General features: G+C 41.8%; 1 protein-coding gene across 5 annotated transcripts in view; it reads right to left on the reverse strand.

Moving 5' to 3' along the window:
• The window catches only part of LOC109898266 (pre-B-cell leukemia transcription factor 1), a 60,248-nt gene extending 43,069 nt beyond the window's left edge, over nucleotides 1-17,179 (reverse strand). The window contains exons 1-3 of one of the 5 annotated variants that reach the window (XM_031833830.1): nucleotides 15,804-17,179; nucleotides 5,867-5,980; nucleotides 4,079-4,152 (exon numbers count right to left, since the gene is read on the reverse strand). In XM_031833830.1, coding sequence (XP_031689690.1) covers nucleotides 4,079-4,152; nucleotides 5,867-5,980; nucleotides 15,804-15,982 — 367 coding nt within the window. In that variant the 5' untranslated portion in view covers nucleotides 15,983-17,179. The remainder of the gene's footprint in view (nucleotides 1-4,078; nucleotides 4,153-5,866; nucleotides 5,981-15,803) is intronic. The other 4 variants (XM_031833828.1, XM_020493164.2, XM_031833829.1 and 1 more) reach the window with 4 other exon arrangements.
• Nucleotides 17,180-17,477: the final 298 nt, after the last annotated feature.

Below are 17,477 nucleotides of genomic sequence, written 5' to 3' on the forward strand. Positions count from 1 at the left end.
GCTCTTCGCAATGCTTGAATACGGCGATGTTTATGACTTCAAGCCTATCAACTCCCGAGATTAGACGGGCAATACTATAGTGCCTATAAGACCATCCAATAGTCAAAGGTATATGAAATACAAATGGTATAGGGCGAAATAGTCCTATGAATCATTTTATAAAACTACAACCTAAAACTTAACTGGGAATATTGAAGAACTGGGAATATTGAACCACAAGCTTTCATATGTTCTCATGTTCTGAGCAAGGAACTGAAACGTTAGCTTTTTTACTGCACATATTGCACTTTCACTTTCTTCAACACTGTTTTTGCATTATTTAAACCAAATTGAACATGTTTAATTATTTATTTGAGACTAAATAGATTTTTATTTATGTATTATATTAAAGTTAAAAGTGTTCATTCAGTATTGTTGTAATTGTCATTATTACACACACACATTCAAAACTGGCCTATTGAAATCGGTATCGACGTTGAAAAATCATAAATCGGTCAACCTCTAGTCGTCACGCAACCCACATATGAGGGCGCGTGCAATTGGCATGCTGACTGCAGGAATGTCCACCAGAGAATTTAATGTTCATTTTTCTACCATAAGCCGCCTCAAACGTCATTTTTGAGAATTTGGCAGTACGTCCAACCGGCCTCACAAGCGCAGACCACGTGTAAGCACACCAGTCAAGGACCTCCACATACGGCTTCTTCACCTGCAGGATCGTCTAAGATGAGCCATCCAGACAGCTGATGAAACTGCGGGTTTGCACAACAAACTGTCAGAAATCGTCTCAGAGAAGTTCAAACCGCCAGGGTCTTGACCTGACTGCAGTTCTGCGTTGTAACCAACTTCAGTGGGCAAATGCTCACCTTCGATGGTCACTGGCACACTGGAGAAGTGTGCTCTTCAGGGATGAAGCCCGGTTGCAACTGTACCAGGCAGAAGGCAGACAGCGTGTAAGGCGTTGTGTGGGCGAGCGGTTTGCTGATGTCAACGTTGTGAACAGAGAGCCCCATGGTGGCGGTGGGGCTATGGTATGGGCAGGCTATGGACAATGAACAAATATTTTATTGATGGCAATTTGAATGCACAAAGATACTGTGACGAGATCCTAAGGTCAATTATGTGCCATTCCTCCGCTGCCATCACCTCGTGTTTCAGCATGATAATGCACTGCCCCATGTCGCAAGGATCTGTACACAATTCCTGGAAGCTAAAAATGTCCCAGTTCTTCCATTGCCTGCATACTCACCAGGCATGTCACCTATTGAGCATGTGTGGGATGCTCTGGATCGATGTGTGCGACAGTGCGTTCCAGTTCCCGCCAATATACAGCAACTTCACACAGCCATTGAAGAGTGGGACAACATTCCAAAGGCCACAATCAACAGCATGATCAACTCTATTAGAAGGAGAGGCAAATGGTGGTCACACCAGATACTGACTGGTCTTATTATCCCCACCCCTACTTTAAAAAAAGGTATCGGTGACCAACAGATGCTTATCTGTATTCCCAGTCATAAGAAATCCATAGATTAGGGTCAAATGCATTCATTTAATATCGACTGTTTTCCTTATATGAACAGTAACTCAATAAAATCTTTGAAATAGTTGCATGTTGCGTTTATATATTTTGTTTAGTGTATTTCAAGTAATAACCATGGCAAAGCTAAAGGTGACATCCAAACCAAACTGATTTAACCTATAACCATTGGTGCTCTATGCCTCCATTCCATCCAGCCACACATTTTCAGGCCTCTGTCCACCAGAAAGCTTATGGGAAAAATCAAAGGCATCAGGGTAAACAAGGCCGCGGGTTGCCTGGGCAACAGGCTATCCTACCCCTTCCAGCCTACTCTGTTCCTATGAGGAGAGAGCAATAATGCACTGCTGACAGGTCGCCATAACAGGCAGCAGTACTTTCTAACTGTATTACAAAAGGAGAGCGATATAAAGGGGAGGAGAGAGGGCAAGAGAAGAGGAGGATGGGGAAGTAATTAAGGCAGGGAAAAGAGAGAATCCATGAAAAGGAGAGGTAAGAGTGGAGAAAGAAGGAGGGCAGGTAGCTCTAAAGTCCAGCCTCTCTCCTCCCACGCTAGCCACCATAACCATCAATCTGCCATCCATCCATCCCTCCACTCCTGAGCCGGCCTCCTCCAACCATGCCAGAGAGCGCTAGCTGACTAGAATAGCTAATAAGATAGGAACTAATAACTTTTTAATGAGAGCCATGGCTGGTCTCGAAAAGCTGCACTACGTGACCAAAAGTATGTGGACACCTGCTCATCAAACATCTCATTCCAAAATCATGGGCATTAATATGGAGTTGGTCCCCTCCTTTGCTGCTTTAACAGCATCCACTCTTCCGGGAAGGCATTCAAACATTGCTGCGGGGACTTTCTTCCATTCAGCCACAAGAGCAATAGGGAGGTCATGTACTGATGTTGGGCGAATGGTCCTGGCTCGCAATCAGAATTCCAATTCATCTCAAAGGTGTTCGATCGGGTTGAGGTCAGGGCTCTGTGCAAGCCAGTCAAGTTCTTCCACGCCGATCAACAAACCATTTCTGTATGGACCCGCTTTGTGAAAGGGGGCATTGTTATACTAAAACAGGAAAGGGCCTTCCCTGAACTGTTGCCATAAAGTTGGAAGCACAGTATCGTCTAGAATGTAATTGTATGCTGTGGTGTTAAGATTCTCCTTTACTGGAACTAAAGGGCCTAACACGAAAAAAATAGAAAAAAAGCCCTTGACCATTATTTCACCACCAAACTTTTTCGTTGGCACTATGCATTGGGTAGTTAGCGTTCTTCTGGCATCTGCCAAAACCAGATTTGTCTGTCGGACTGCCAGATTGTGAAGCGAAATTCATCAAACGCGTTTCCACTGCTCCAGAGTCCAATGGTGGTTACACCACTCAGCCCGACTCTTGGCATTGCGCATGGTGATCTTAGGCTTGTGTGCGGCTGCTCGGACTTGAAAACCCATTTCATGAACCTCCCAATGAACTGTTCTTGTACTGACGTTGCTTCCAGAGGCAGTTTGGATCTCGAGTGTTGCAACCAAGGACAAATTATTTTTTACACGCTAAGCGCTTCAGTGGTCCCACTCTGAGATTTGTGAGGCCTACCCCTAAGCAACTGAGCAGTTGTTGATCCAAGACATTTCCACTTCACAATAACAGCACTTACAGTTGACCGGGACAGAAATTTGACTAACTAACTTGTTGGAAAGGTGGCATCCTATGACAGTGCCATATTGAAAGCCACTATAAGATCTTCAGGAAGGCCATTCTACTGCCAATGTTTGTCTATGGAGATTGCATGGCTATGTGCTCAACTGTATACACCTGTAAACAACAGGTGTGGCTGAAATAGCCGAATCCACTAATTCAAAGGGATTTCCACATACTGTTGTATATATAGCGTGCTGTCGCAGATTCGATCCCTGCCCTTTGAAATTGCTCAGACACAGTTCAAATTGATGATATTTGATTTGATATTAGCTCGTTTGCTTCCAGCAGGTTAAGATCAGCTCAGCATAACAAAAACAACCACCTACTTTCCTTTCAAATCTTAGTTACCAAATCAACCAATGAGATCAATATCCAGTCAATAGTGTTCGGAGGTATCAATAGGTAATGAACCAGGTGCCAAGGTTTCCATTAACAAACCAATAGAAGCACCCATAAGGCCTATATGCCTGAAACAACCTGAAAATATTGGTGCAGAGTTCTGGTCCACAACCCAAATGGCACCTTCTTCCCTATATAGAGCACTTCTTTTGACCAGGGCCTATAGGACCCAGTGAACGAGTGCTCGTTCAAGTTCTGCACTTCCCTTCATCGATTTAAAAAGGAAAGCACTGGCATAAGAGAGATTGTGGAAACTCCCCAGCTCATGCTTACACCAATCCAATGCTTTGAAATGTATGGAGAGAAGGTAACTGACAATAAAATTGTATTCTTTTCACAGAAATGTGGGTTTGCGTTATAAAACAATTCCTATTGAGTGCACATTTTAGTAGAACTGAGGAATCTCAGATAGTAGATGATAGTTGAGAACAAAAAGTGGAGACTCACCGGTCTTCTCTTTGATCTCACACAGAACACTGAAGAGGGCAGGCTTCATTCTGTGACAGTTCAGGGCGTGTTTCCTGGCAAGAAAGGAGAGAGAGTGAGAGAGGGAGAAGAAAGAGAGCGAGGAAGAGAGGGAGTTGGAGGTAAGATTAGAATATATGCCTGCTTGTCCTAGTCATTTCATAGCATATGCCGCGCCACGGAAAAGCGAGCTAAATTAGAGTCGATGAGGTTCGTCCATCCAGCTTTGATCTAGTAGTGCAAGGTTCTGTATTAATGGACTTATAAAAGCTCATTTAAAAAAATAAAAAAGTAGTTCTATTATCACACACTCAGTTTCACATTGAGCTTAATATCTTGGTCCCCCATAGCACTGTTATCAAGTTACCGACAAAGCCATGTTACACAGTAATTTTGGGGTGAAAGCATACTCTGCTGAATACACACTCAGTGACACTTGACTTTTAATTATATTATAAACTCTCAATTAGAAAATTATATTATGCAAACAGAAACTAAAAATGGGCCAGGCGCCATCACTGGTAGACCAGGGCCTTATTACTAACGAGCACGCAGGGCATGTGCCCTGGGGCCCCAACCTCCAAGTGTACCCATCCAAATTATTATTATTTCCGGCAGCGGGCACCCAAACAAAACTTAGTTAGGTACCCAATACTGCTCGGATAGCATATGAACACGGCATTAGCCATGGCAAAATGTTTAGAATAGCAGGAAATTTGCTTTAAAACGGCTAAATTCTCTCTCAACCTCATTGCAAAATGTGTAGGATTGCAGGATTACCACTGGTAGTCATCGCAAAGATTGCGAAGCTGCATGCGGCTCTGGAATTTAAATGGCAGCTCGTGAAAATTCAATTTTAGTAGGGGGTCCTTGCCCAGGGGCTCATAATATTTAGGAGGCCTTGACATTAAAGTTTGAAAATCCCTGACACAACACACACACAGAAACATGACTCACATATTCCTCATTGCTCTGATCTGTGCAGCGTCAGTGAAGAGCTTAATATTGAGCCCTTCCAGAGTGTCATGATAACTCCCTAGAGCTGTGATCCTCAACTGAAGGGAACCTTTATGATTTTTTTTTTTTTTTCATCTATGCCTATTTATAAAACCACAAAACATCTCATACTCAAACTCATGAAATTACATTGGGGAATCACGTGCTGAAATATGCAACAGCTAAAACATACAGTCATGGATTTGATGGATAAAATAAATTTACCCAAAAAATACAGGTCAAAATAATACTACCCAAAAGGGGAGCATGACAAAGGTAAAAAGGTGTTCAACTGATGAGCTGTTTTGAAACATTCCCAACACAGGCATCAGAGAGAGAGAGAAGGAAACAACCATGGTACAACATATGAATGAGTAGGCAACACCTAACCTCAACACCAGTTGTGTCCATGTAGGAGGCCTAACCTCGGTTAATATCATATGGGGAAATGCGTGAGTATTTATACGCCGAGAAGAAGTGTATATCGATGTGTCTGCCGATAACGAGGGAATCGCTCGTTACATTACTTGTTCGAGCGAGTGCATAATTGTGTCCACCTGTGTGTCAGTCTTAATTCTATATTTTTATTTAACCTTTAATTACACAGGTTTGTCTCACTGAGCAACATTTTTTATTTTGCAAGTGAGAGGATTTGAGTGGGAGTGGGGCCATGGAGGGAGATGGGGGTCAGGGGGGGTATGAGCAGGAGCTGGTGTGGTGCTCGTGCTCTCATGGGGCATGCGGTCAGTCCTGTGGGTCCTGTACACTACTGACCTGTGCTGGAAGTTGAGTGGCAGGCCACCCCCTGCCGTGCCCCCCCCAGCTCCCCCTCCCTCTGCGGGGTCATCCGATCCGCCCCAGTGCGCCGGCGACTCCTCTGGCCAGCATCTGGATATGGGGTAATAGGGGGAGAGGGTGAGGGGCGGGCAGGACAGGACAGGTTGAGTGGTAGTGCACTAGTATGGCACTGTTGTTTTCGTCATCTCCTCCTCATTTGTTATCTCCGATGCCACCCCAGATAGAAAAACAGCCATCCTACCACACTGGGTCAGACCCGGTACATAGTGCACCAGCAGGGCACTGTGCTGTCCAGCCATCTCATCTGTTCTCTCCTGCCACCCAGCCCAGACAGTCCCCCTCCCCAGGTCAGTATAAGAGCTATGTATGTATGCATGCATGCAAGGGGCCCCACAGGTGGCATGCATGGCCTAGGCAGGCTACATTTGATGGCGTGTGTCTGCGTGTGCAGAGAAACGGCAAAAAAAAAAGTGGAGGTCACCTCTTTGGCCCTAAAGTTTGAGTGATAGGAGAGCAATTAGTCTAAAATCAAAGGCTAAAATGTAAATCATAGGATTGAATAGGCCTTTATCAGACCATCTAAAATCATGGACTAGGGCTAATCCATCATGTCCAAGTCGAAAACAGTTCATTGACTTTCTCCATCTTGCGGCTGTATTGAAATACGTAATTAACTTTCATCCCTGGCACGTTTTCAAATGTATACTGTATTTGTATTTTGTTAAACTTTCAAATAAAAAATAAATAAATCTAGCCTACCTCTGCTGAGAGAAACTACTAGTGAGTAATTTCACTGATCTAGAGCATCTCAGGTCTTCAGACCTGCATATACAACTAATTAGGGTTGTCGCGATACTCAGCGGTATCATGGCAAAAAAAAAAAAAAACATGAAGCGGACTACATTTTCTAAAGAAAACAGTCCTAATGCTGAAAACAAAGCCTTACGTTGTCACCCATAATCATGTTTATTTCCCAAGCTATAGCACACAATATTTTACATGCAGTAGATTTTTCTTAAAGGACCCAAGAGTTCAGTCTGATACTGGTATAGTGACAACCTTACACCTCAGAATAGGCTTTAGCTGCTGCCTAAGAGTTTCTGACTCCATCCTCAGATGAGAAGGCCGGAGACATGCAAACAACAGGAGTAGGAGTGGTGGTAGAACGCGATTAGGAGTGCCAGAGCCGCATGCTCGGTCTATCCTAGGGCAAACATTAAGAGCCTTCTTGACGGACTCATTGAATCCCTTCTCAGAAAAATGTTGCCTATGTTTAATTGTTCCAAAAATGCTATCCAAGTCAGAGTAGTGGTGGTGTGGTGCAACTCTTTAATTAGTACCATAGATGCCCTGATATGGATTGGCATGCTGTAGTCTGGTAGGGGGTGGGAATTATAAGTATCCTCTTGATTAGAGGTCGACCGATGATGATTTTTCAACGCCGATGCCGATTATTGGAGGACAAAATAGCCGATACCGATTAATCGGACGATTTTTTAAAAATGTATTTATTTGTAATAATGACAATTACAACAATACTGAATTAACACTTATTTTAACTTAATATAATACATCAATAAAATCAATTTAGCCTCAAATAAATAATGAAACATGTTCAATTTGGTTTAAATAATGCAAAAACAAAGTGTTGGAGAAGAAAGTAAAAGTGCAATATGTGCCATGTAAGAAAGCTAACATTTCAGTTCCTTGCTCAGAACATAAGAACATATGAAAGCTGGTGGTTCCTTTTAACATGAGTCTTCAATATTCCCGGGTAAGAAGTTTTAGGTTGTAGTTATTATAGGAATTATAGGACTATTTCCCTCTATACCATTTGTATTTACCTTTGACTATTGAATGTTCTTATAGGCACTTTAGTATTGCCAGTGTAACAGTATAGCTTCCGTCCCTCTCCTCGCTCCTCCCTGGGCTCGACCCAGCAACACAACGACGATTAGCGCGCGCTAACTAGCTAGCCATTTCACTTTGGTTACACGAGCCTCATCTCAGGAGTTGAGAGGCTTGAAGTCATAAACAGCGCAATGCTTGACGCACAACAAAGAGCTGCTGGCAAAATGCACGAAAGTGCTGTTTGAATGAATGTTTACGCGCCTGCTTCTGCCTACCACCACTCAGTCAGATACTTGTATGCTCAGTCAGATTATATGCAACGCAGGACACACTAGATAATATCTAGTAATATCATCAACCATGTGTAGTTAACTAGTGATTATGATTGACTGTTTTTTATAAGAGAAGTTTAATGCTAGCTAGCAACTTACCTTGGCTTACTGCATTCGAGTAACAGGCAGTCTCCTTGTGGAGTGAAACGAGAGAGAGGCAGGTCAAGATTGGAGCTGACAAGGTGAAAATCTGTCGTTCTGCCCCTGAACAAGGCGGTTAACCCACCGTTCCTAGGCCGTCACTGAAAATAAGAACGTGTTCTTAACTGACTTGCCTAGTTAAATAAAATTAAAATTTTACATTTTAAATTAAAAAAATCGTCCCCCAAAAATACAGATTTCCGATTGTTATGAGAACTTGAAATCGGCCCTAATTAATAGGCCATTCCGATTAATCGGTCGGTCGACCTTTACTCGATGGACTAATCCAATCCCAGACTCAAAAAAAAAAAGAAGCTAGGCCTACCTAATCATGTGCCGAACAATGCTAGGCAAGTAAAAATAATAATACATTTAAAAAATGAACTAACATCTCTCAGACAGAGTATACATCTATAGCACAGACATCCAAAAACTCACAACCACATCATGCACACACTGTAGACATTGGGGGGGGTCCTTGAGTTCATCAGAATCATCATACGCTGTGGGTGTAGCATCCAGCACCCCCATCTCATTAATAGAAACTAGATTTTCGGACAGCTGCACTCCCGTACACATTTTAGGAGAATTGATTGCACCCCTTGCAAAATGAAAAGGATGCACACCACGAGGACGGGAGGGAGTGAATTAATTAGGAGAACCAGGTGGTCAAATGTGTGGTGGAAAATCACTAGCAAATGACATCACACACACTGGTCTCGTATTGGGACAGCCGGGTCTTTTGTTCACAATTCTGAACCCCCCCCCCCCCGAATTCAGCTAACCTACAGCTCCTCAAAGTCACATGGCATATGAATACGGCCAATTTGCTTATTGTCACGCACACACGCCAAGAGTCATGATATGCAAACATATATTATGCATGCATTAACAAGTGAAGTGAAAGACCTAAAATATTAATGATTGCTCTGTCAAAACAAGTGACTGATTAACATGTCCTATAAATACACCATGCTATTATATTTCCATAGCCATGTTGACGTGTCATATCAGATCTGGCAATAGAAATAACTTTTACAAGCCCACACAAGTGAAGTCCCTCCAACATTTTAACTAACGACCATTTGAATTTCAAAAGATCACCGACAGCGACGGCTCAATTAAAGGCAACCTGATTATCTATGCTAATGACAATGTTGGAGATTAATCAAGTGTATTTGTGTGTCCAAACGTGCACCCTATATAGTGCAATATGCAAAAAATATTGTGCACTATATAGGGAATACGGTGCCATTTGGGACGCATTCCTAAATGGTCCTTGCTATCTGGGTTCTTTGGGACGTCCTTACCACATGGATGTTAAAATTTACAATGGCTAAGGTAAGAGTTAAGGTTCGGTAAGACTTATGGGATCCCGGATAGCACTAACACACCATTTATCTAGCAGGGCTAACAATTTGGCAGGCCTGTGATGGGAACAAATGGTTTGATTGCGCTTGCATGTGTTCAGTGATGTAACAAAAAAAAAACAAAAAAAAATGAATGCTAATGTAATTGAAAGAGGAAAAGTCACTTCACAACCTTCATCCACTTTTTATTTAAAAAATGGTGGTCTGACACACCTTCATTAGGATGTAGGTTGAACAATCGTAGATAGTACAATCTGTCAAGATTAAATACTAACCCTTAGCAGAGTTAAACAAGTTGAAATGTGTCTTTAAAAGTGTGAACTGAAAATGTATTTATACTACACGCACTACTGTCACATGGCATGGTCATTTGACAACAGCCAAAAACGTGTTTAAATTTAACACATTGGGGAAAACTTCAGCTTTCATGTAGTCATGCCCACTCTTCAAGAGATCGAGGTGAACCGACAAGGTGTCATAGATCTGAATATTACATTTTACATAACCTGGGTAACACAGTTTGCCCTGGCCTAGGAGCTAAATCAGACGTGCTATTTGCATAGTTGAAGTCAGAAGTACACTGGGGTTGGAGTCATTAAAACTCGTTTTTCAAACACTCCACACATTTCTTGTTAACAAACTACAGTTTTGGCAAGTCGGTCATAACATCCACTTTGTGCATGACACAAGTCATTTTTACAACAATTGTTTAGAGGGATTATTTCACTGTATCACAATTCCAGTGGGTCAGAAGTTTACAAACACTAAGTTGACTGTGCCTTTAACCCTTTCATGCGTGAGTTCCAAATATCTCTAACGGTCACCCCAGCGTGAGTTTTTTTATGCACGTGATGTTAGAACGTTCTCTCCATTCCAGAATGTGATTGTTCGGTAACAGTACATTTAATCGGTGCTGCCCTTAAACCAAAGCACGCAGCCTGTTTTTATTTGTCAATTTTAAATTATTTTCTAATAAGTTTTTTATTTCTAATAACAGTTTGAAATGAGGTGTGTTCAGCCTCATTCATTCACATTACAAGTAGTCATTTTTACTTTTGCGGACCAATTAATTTTTTTGACATTTCTGACCCGGACAAAATTCCCCAAACACTTCTCAATTGTTTGTGCAGTTCAAGTCTGCAGACATTTGCTCATCTGCCATCCTGCACACACGTGTTCATGTTTTCCACCTGTCGCCTGCATCGCAATCAGTTGTTTTCGTTACCAATAATAACTTTGGAAATGTGTGCGTTTCTATCAAAGTGCCTTATTACGTTATAATAGTTTCTGCATGTCATTTCTACTGTAGCATAATATTTTGGGTATATTCCTTATAACCGTGGACACGCAATGTAACGTTACTCATTTCATAACATTTATGGTGTTATACTCAATGATTAGGTAGCTAGCTACATTCTTCTATTAGCTCTGGAAAACAATGCTAATTGCGTCAGGGAAGTATTAGCATGTGTTGTATTTTGAAGCTACCCTGGCTTTATGACTCCCAAGTGGCACAGCCGTGCTAGAGGCGTCACTACAGACACCCATCTTCAAATCCAAACTGCATTTCTATCAAAGTAAGTGCCTTATTACGTTATAGTTTCTGTGTGTCGTGTTATACTGTGTCTACTGTAGCTCACTGTGTGTATGGAGCGTAATAGATTTGTGTATATTCCTTATAACCGCGGACACGCTAGGTAACGTTACTCACCTTTTATGGTGTTATATTAAATTGTGCTTATGTAGCTAGTTACATTCTTCTATTAGCTCTGTAAAACAATGCTAAATGCACCAGAAGAAGATGTTGTATTTTGACGCTACCCTGGAAAAATTTTGAAATATCTTATACCACTTGGTCGTTTTCTGAGTGCATTCCACAAAGCTGTTTATCATGTCAGCCTTATCCACTACCCCCATTTTGAGGTTATAGTCAAGCACGCAGTCTGGTTTGATGTTTCTCTGTCTGGTTTGTTTCTCTCTCCCGTCAGGTGGTCCAACTTCCCTGTGGCTGACATGGTTGCTGTATGGACAGAGGACAGGACATGGACATCTCGTTTGTCATGGAACTTTACTGCCAGCTGTTAACATTTTTTATTTTGTATAATGGGTCATTTAGGATGGCAGTAGCGTTGTTGATGAAATGCAGTCATAGCAGCAGAACTAGAAAGCAGTCTTGGGAAAAGAGGGTGGCAAAGAAGGGAGTTGCAAACATAGGATCTCTGCCCCAGTATTCTCTTATGGAGTTCCTCTTTACGGTCACCAGAAATGTATACATTTCACTAATTGTGGCTGCCCCCCCCACTCCAGACTGGGACTCATCAACACAAACAGCAGGGCCAGGAGGGGTGAAATGGCTGGCAGCCTTCCAGCTACCACAGAACTCCTGTACTATCGGTCTGCCTCCGTCACCACCAGCATCTTCGAAGGGAACTGGGACTTTGTCAGTCGACAAGGGGTCCTCTGTCACTGTCAGAACCTGATTCCTGACATTCAGACTCATTGTCAGAATTTTTTAAAAATCTCAATTTCTGCATTTCTGAGTTGTCTCCTTTTGAAAGACATTGCTAATGCTACAGCTTAGCTCATTAGCTACGTACATAACACTGAATGGCTCAGAGCGGGAGTGAGAGGTTACGTGATTGACTGCCTGCACGCATCCTTTGTATCAATAAATCACTATCAAATGTTTTGTGTAGTGTTCCTATATTTACTATTTTATTCACATTTTTCAATTACCGGTGATAAATCATGCATTCCGATTTTTGCATAGATTGTAAAGGGCACATAGTATTTGTGTAAAATAATGTTTTGGAAGGTTGTACTGATTATGAGCTAAGCTAATTCCAGCTATGTGTGTGGAGCCATGTTTGTTGACATACAATGCATTCTGGGTTTCACTTGATCGTCTGTCGGACCAAAGATGCTATAGCAAAATGAGGTAAGAGTTCACAAATTTTTTGAGGACTTCCGGAAATTAATGGTGGGATGTGAACGACGGTAGATGACACACCCCTTCAACATGCATACTATAAACAGACCAAACACATCTCGTCTTCTCTTATTATCTTCGGTTTCTGTGAGGGAAAAAATGCATGGCTGCGCGCTGAAACTAATCGTCGGATTACTTTTGATTTCTATAAAGTGTTTTACATAGTTATTTCGATCAATGGTGAGCTCACCCGTGATGTGATTAATTATATACAGTAATTGCTATTAGCAAATTCATAATGTAGTTTATGTCAGCCTAGAGCTAGAAAATATGACAGCTTGTGTGGGGTCAATCTTTCCTCAGTTAGCGCTAGGACAACTGTAGCCTACATTTTTCCAGATAGGATGATTGTGTTATGCTATATATACTGTACTTCTGTGAATATCTGAACATTGCATCCCAAAATAAACTGCTCACATTCTGGACATAACTTTGTAAGGACTGTGTTTGTGTAAATAGTTTCTGAAAAAAGTGTGGCCAGCTCAAACGCTGATTGTTGCGTCATTCGAAACTGGCCGTTCTAAACGAGCATTCTAAATGAGTGTTCTAATCACACAGGTGTGATCGTACGCTTCAGGGACCACTGTAGAACGATCACACCCGTGTGATGGTACGTGTGAAAGGGTTAAACAACTTAGAAAATTTCAGAAAATGTCATGGCTTTAGAAACTTCTGATTGACTCAAATGATGCCAATTAGCCTATTGGAGGTGTACCTGTGGATGTATTTTCAAGGCCTACCTTCAAACTCAGTGCCTCTTTGCATGACATCATAGGACAAAACAAAAGAAATCAGCCAAGAACTCAGAGATAAAAACAAAAAAAAATTGTAGACCCCACAAGTCTGATTCATCCTTGGGAGCAATTTCCAAATGCCTGAAGGTACCACGTTCATCTGTCATAACAATAGTACGCCATTATAAACCACCACACAGCCGTCATACCGCTCAGAAAGGAGAAGTGTCCGGTCTCCTAGAGATGAACGTACTTGGTGCGAGAAGTGCAAATCAATCCCAGAAGAGCAGCAAAGGACCTTGTGAAAATGCTGGAGGAAACAGGTACAAAAGTATCTATATCCACAGTAAAACGAGTCCTATATCATCATAACCTGAAAGGCCGCTCAGCAAGGAAGAAGCCACTGCTCCAAAAACACTGTAAAAAAGCCAGACTATGGTTTGCAACTGCACATGGGGACAAAGATCGTACTTTTTGGAGAAATGTCCTCTGGTCTGATGAAACAAAAATGGAACGATTTGGCCATAATGACCAATGTTATGTTTGGAGGAAAAAGGGGGAGGCTTGCAAGCCAAAGAACACCATCCCAATTGTGAAGCACAGGGGTGGCAGCATCATGTTGTGGGGGTGCTTTGCTGCAGGAGGGACTATATTATATTGAAGCAACATCTCAAGACAACAGTCAGGAAGTTAAAGCTTGGTCGCAAATGGGTCTTCCAAATGGACAATGACCTCAAGCATACTTCCAAAGTTGTGGCAAAATGACTTAAGGACAACAAAGTCAAATTATTGGAGTAGCCATCAAAGCCATGACTTCAATCTTATAGAAAATGTGTGGGCAGAACTGAAAAAGCCTGTGTGAGCAAGTAGGCCTAAAACCTGACTCAGTTACACCATCTCTGTCAGGAGAAATGGGCCAAAATTCCCCCAACTTATTGTGGGAAGCTTGTGGAAGGCTAACCGAAACGTTTGACCCAAGTTAAACAATTTAAAGGCAATGCTACCAAATACTAATTGAGTGAATGTAAACTTCTGACCCACTGGGAATGTGTAGAAATAAAAGCATTAAATAAATCATTCTCTTCTATTATTCTGACATTTCACATTCTTAAATTAAAGTGGTGATCTCCTAATTGACCAAAAACAGGGAATATTTACTAAGATTAAATGTCAGGAATAGTGAAAAACTGGGTTTAAATGTATTTGGCTAAGGCATATGTAAAGTACCGACTTCAACTGTACATCAAAGCATGACATCAGGCAAAGATGCCACGATGTGTGAAAACCACAACGCAATGAGAGATGTTCTAATCTTGAGCTGTAAAATAGGAGCCTAACGTTAACTCTTTAGTCCAAAGACCTTGGCTCTGCCAGCCAAAAACTCCATCTAAACGTGAATAGATTCTCAATTGCGGTACGTTTCTAGAAACATAAAGCAGTATCACATCAAAACATGTTTTACACTTTACACTTGCTGTATACTGCTTTAACCGGTTGTAACAGTTGCAGCCGAAAGTATTTTTCAGTGACAACACGTTTGTGTGGCGTCAGTCTTCTGTTTACACACAGGTGTTTGGATACGCTGCCAATTAGCACAGGTAGTCAACTGTCTTCCGTAAAACAAGCGCTTTAACTTGTTAATATGGTCACGTGGGAACCCTAAAGCACAGTAAAAAGAAAGTGAGCGGTAATTTAACCTTTTGTATTTTGAAAATGATTTCTTGCTGCCTATGAAAGATGCTACAATCATTATGTTTCCAAAACTGTACCACAAGCGATGCATGTTACCGTTTAGCTTATGCGTGGGGCTCTTAACACAACTCCACTAGCCAGAAGACACCATTGTCACTAGGCGTTAAAGGTGGTTAGCATCTATGAATGGGCTAAACCAGGGGTGTCAAACTAATTTTGTCCCAGGGCCGCATTCTGTCTTCAACGAGGTACGGAGAGCTGCACTGAAAATGTTATTTCCTTGCCTTCAAAAATCGGAATTTGATGCTCCCTGACTGTTTAGCTTTAATTTGTGATTTTTTTTGAGAGCTCGACACAGTCAAACTGTATGAGTGTAGCTCCATCGTCATTTATACAGTTAAGATTTCTTTTTAGTTATTTAAAGTATTTTGACTGTTTTCTTCCACACACAAATAAAAACGATTTTACTCAACGCCTGCATGATTGGACCCCTCGTGGGCCGGATATGGCACCTGGGCCGTATGTTTGGCACCAATGGGCTAGGCTATATAAATATTCTGTGTGTATGTGTGAGGAGCCTGCTTCCTTTATTCGTGTAGCCCTCCATTAAATTATTAGTCCGTTAAATGAAATCTGTTGACAAACCACAAGTGACTGAATAAAGCAGCGTGCATCACATCAAAAAATATCCATCATTGTACTGTACCAGGCAACAAGCGAGCGAACAGAACACAAGACGAAAACATTACCAAAAACATATCGTCTCATCTTCGCTCCAAATTTCCCTCGCAGCTCGTTTCTTACCTGGCCTGCGCCTCGTCCAGGCTTTCGTCTGTGATGGCCATGATCTGTTGTAGAATATCCCCAATGTCTTGTTGAGGTTGACCGAGCTGTTTCCTAACCGAGTCTGGGTCGCCAACGTCGCCTTGTGATAACCCGCCGAGTCCGGTGAGACCCGCCAGCATTCGCGTTTGATCATCCATAGCTACTTTAAAAAAACGTAGGTCCTTTCCTCACAATCGAATTCAGTTAGCCAGATAGCTAGCTAACAATGAAACCCCCAGCACAAATCATACATACGCCACTGGCTGATAGTAATTAATTACAGCCAGCTAACGTTAGTTAACCTGAAAAAAAGAATTCCAAAGCAGTTCCACATTCATAAACGATTTGTGCTACTCGCCGATGTCAATAACCGGGGCAAGCTGCTATAGCGAATAAATGCTGCTAGCTAAGCAACTGTCAAGCTAGCTGTGTAGCCCAAAGAAATATACAGGGGCGAAAAAAGCTACGGACACATGCACCTAAGTAGGGAGCTGGCAGACAGCGCCTTGCGCTAATACAAGAAAATCGTTATGTCCGGTAAATAAAATATGCATTCAAAAAATAAATACAAAACAAAATGTGGCAACACCTTGCTAGCTAGATGCATACATCAAATCACACTCGCGGTGGTTCAGAAGGGGCTTATAAAAAAAAATAGTATTGTTTACCCAGACAGGGAAAAAGCTGCTCGAGGACCAGTGTGCGTCGTTCACATACCAGCTCGCGCTAGCTGGTGTAGCTAATGACCAAATTAGCTGGCTAAGTAGCCAGTTAGCTAGACACTTCTTGTGCAGAAAACAAACTCGTATGGCATCGGTAAAGAAAATAACTGATCGACTATAATTTGATAACACTAGCTATGCAAATAACAGGCAACATGTGGGTTTATTTAGATAACTATGCTGGCGCAAGTAAATAACGCTAGCTAAGTTAATATAAGTGGGACCACAATGCAGAAGCGCAAAACATAGCTAAGTTGATGTGTGCTAAAATAGAATCACATCATCATCGCAAATGGTTGATCAATTCCAAACAAAAATGTAGCAAGTGGGCAATGCTAGTTAATAAGGCAACGACACTGGCATGCTAAATTAGTTAGCTAACGGGATGATCACCCGTGTATTTTCATGGGTCCTCAGTGGGACAGTCACTCTCCTCCCACATAAAAACCACGTTTGAGGAAAAAAATGTTTGCTGAAAGTTATGGCATTTTCCACCGGTCAGCCACGGCAAGTTGAATTCCATTACACTCTCGGTTGCAGTAGAGTGTGTGTTTTCTCTGATCCTTTTATTTTTGCAGGACAAAGGTTGGCGTTTCCTCCCTTCTGCTCACGAAGCCACAGCAAACTGACTATACAATATCGCGCGTTCAATTCATAATGCAACTGCGTCACCGCACCTAGGCTGTCAGATCTTATTGATGAGATATTTACCGTCCATTTTATTGAAATATTTTCCTGTTTCATATGAACTAATCCAGGGCGACATGAAAAACTTCAGTCGGCTATTTTAGACTTCTGTTTTGAACCACTTCCCTGACATGCAGATTATTATATATATATATATTTTTACCTTTATTTAACTAGGCAAGTCAGTTAAGAACAAATTCTTATTTTCAATGACGGCCTAGGAACAGTGGGTTAACTGCCTGTT

This window comes from Oncorhynchus kisutch, linkage group LG10, assembly GCF_002021735.2.
Source record: "Oncorhynchus kisutch isolate 150728-3 linkage group LG10, Okis_V2, whole genome shotgun sequence".
Taxonomy (NCBI): domain Eukaryota; kingdom Metazoa; phylum Chordata; class Actinopteri; order Salmoniformes; family Salmonidae; genus Oncorhynchus; species Oncorhynchus kisutch.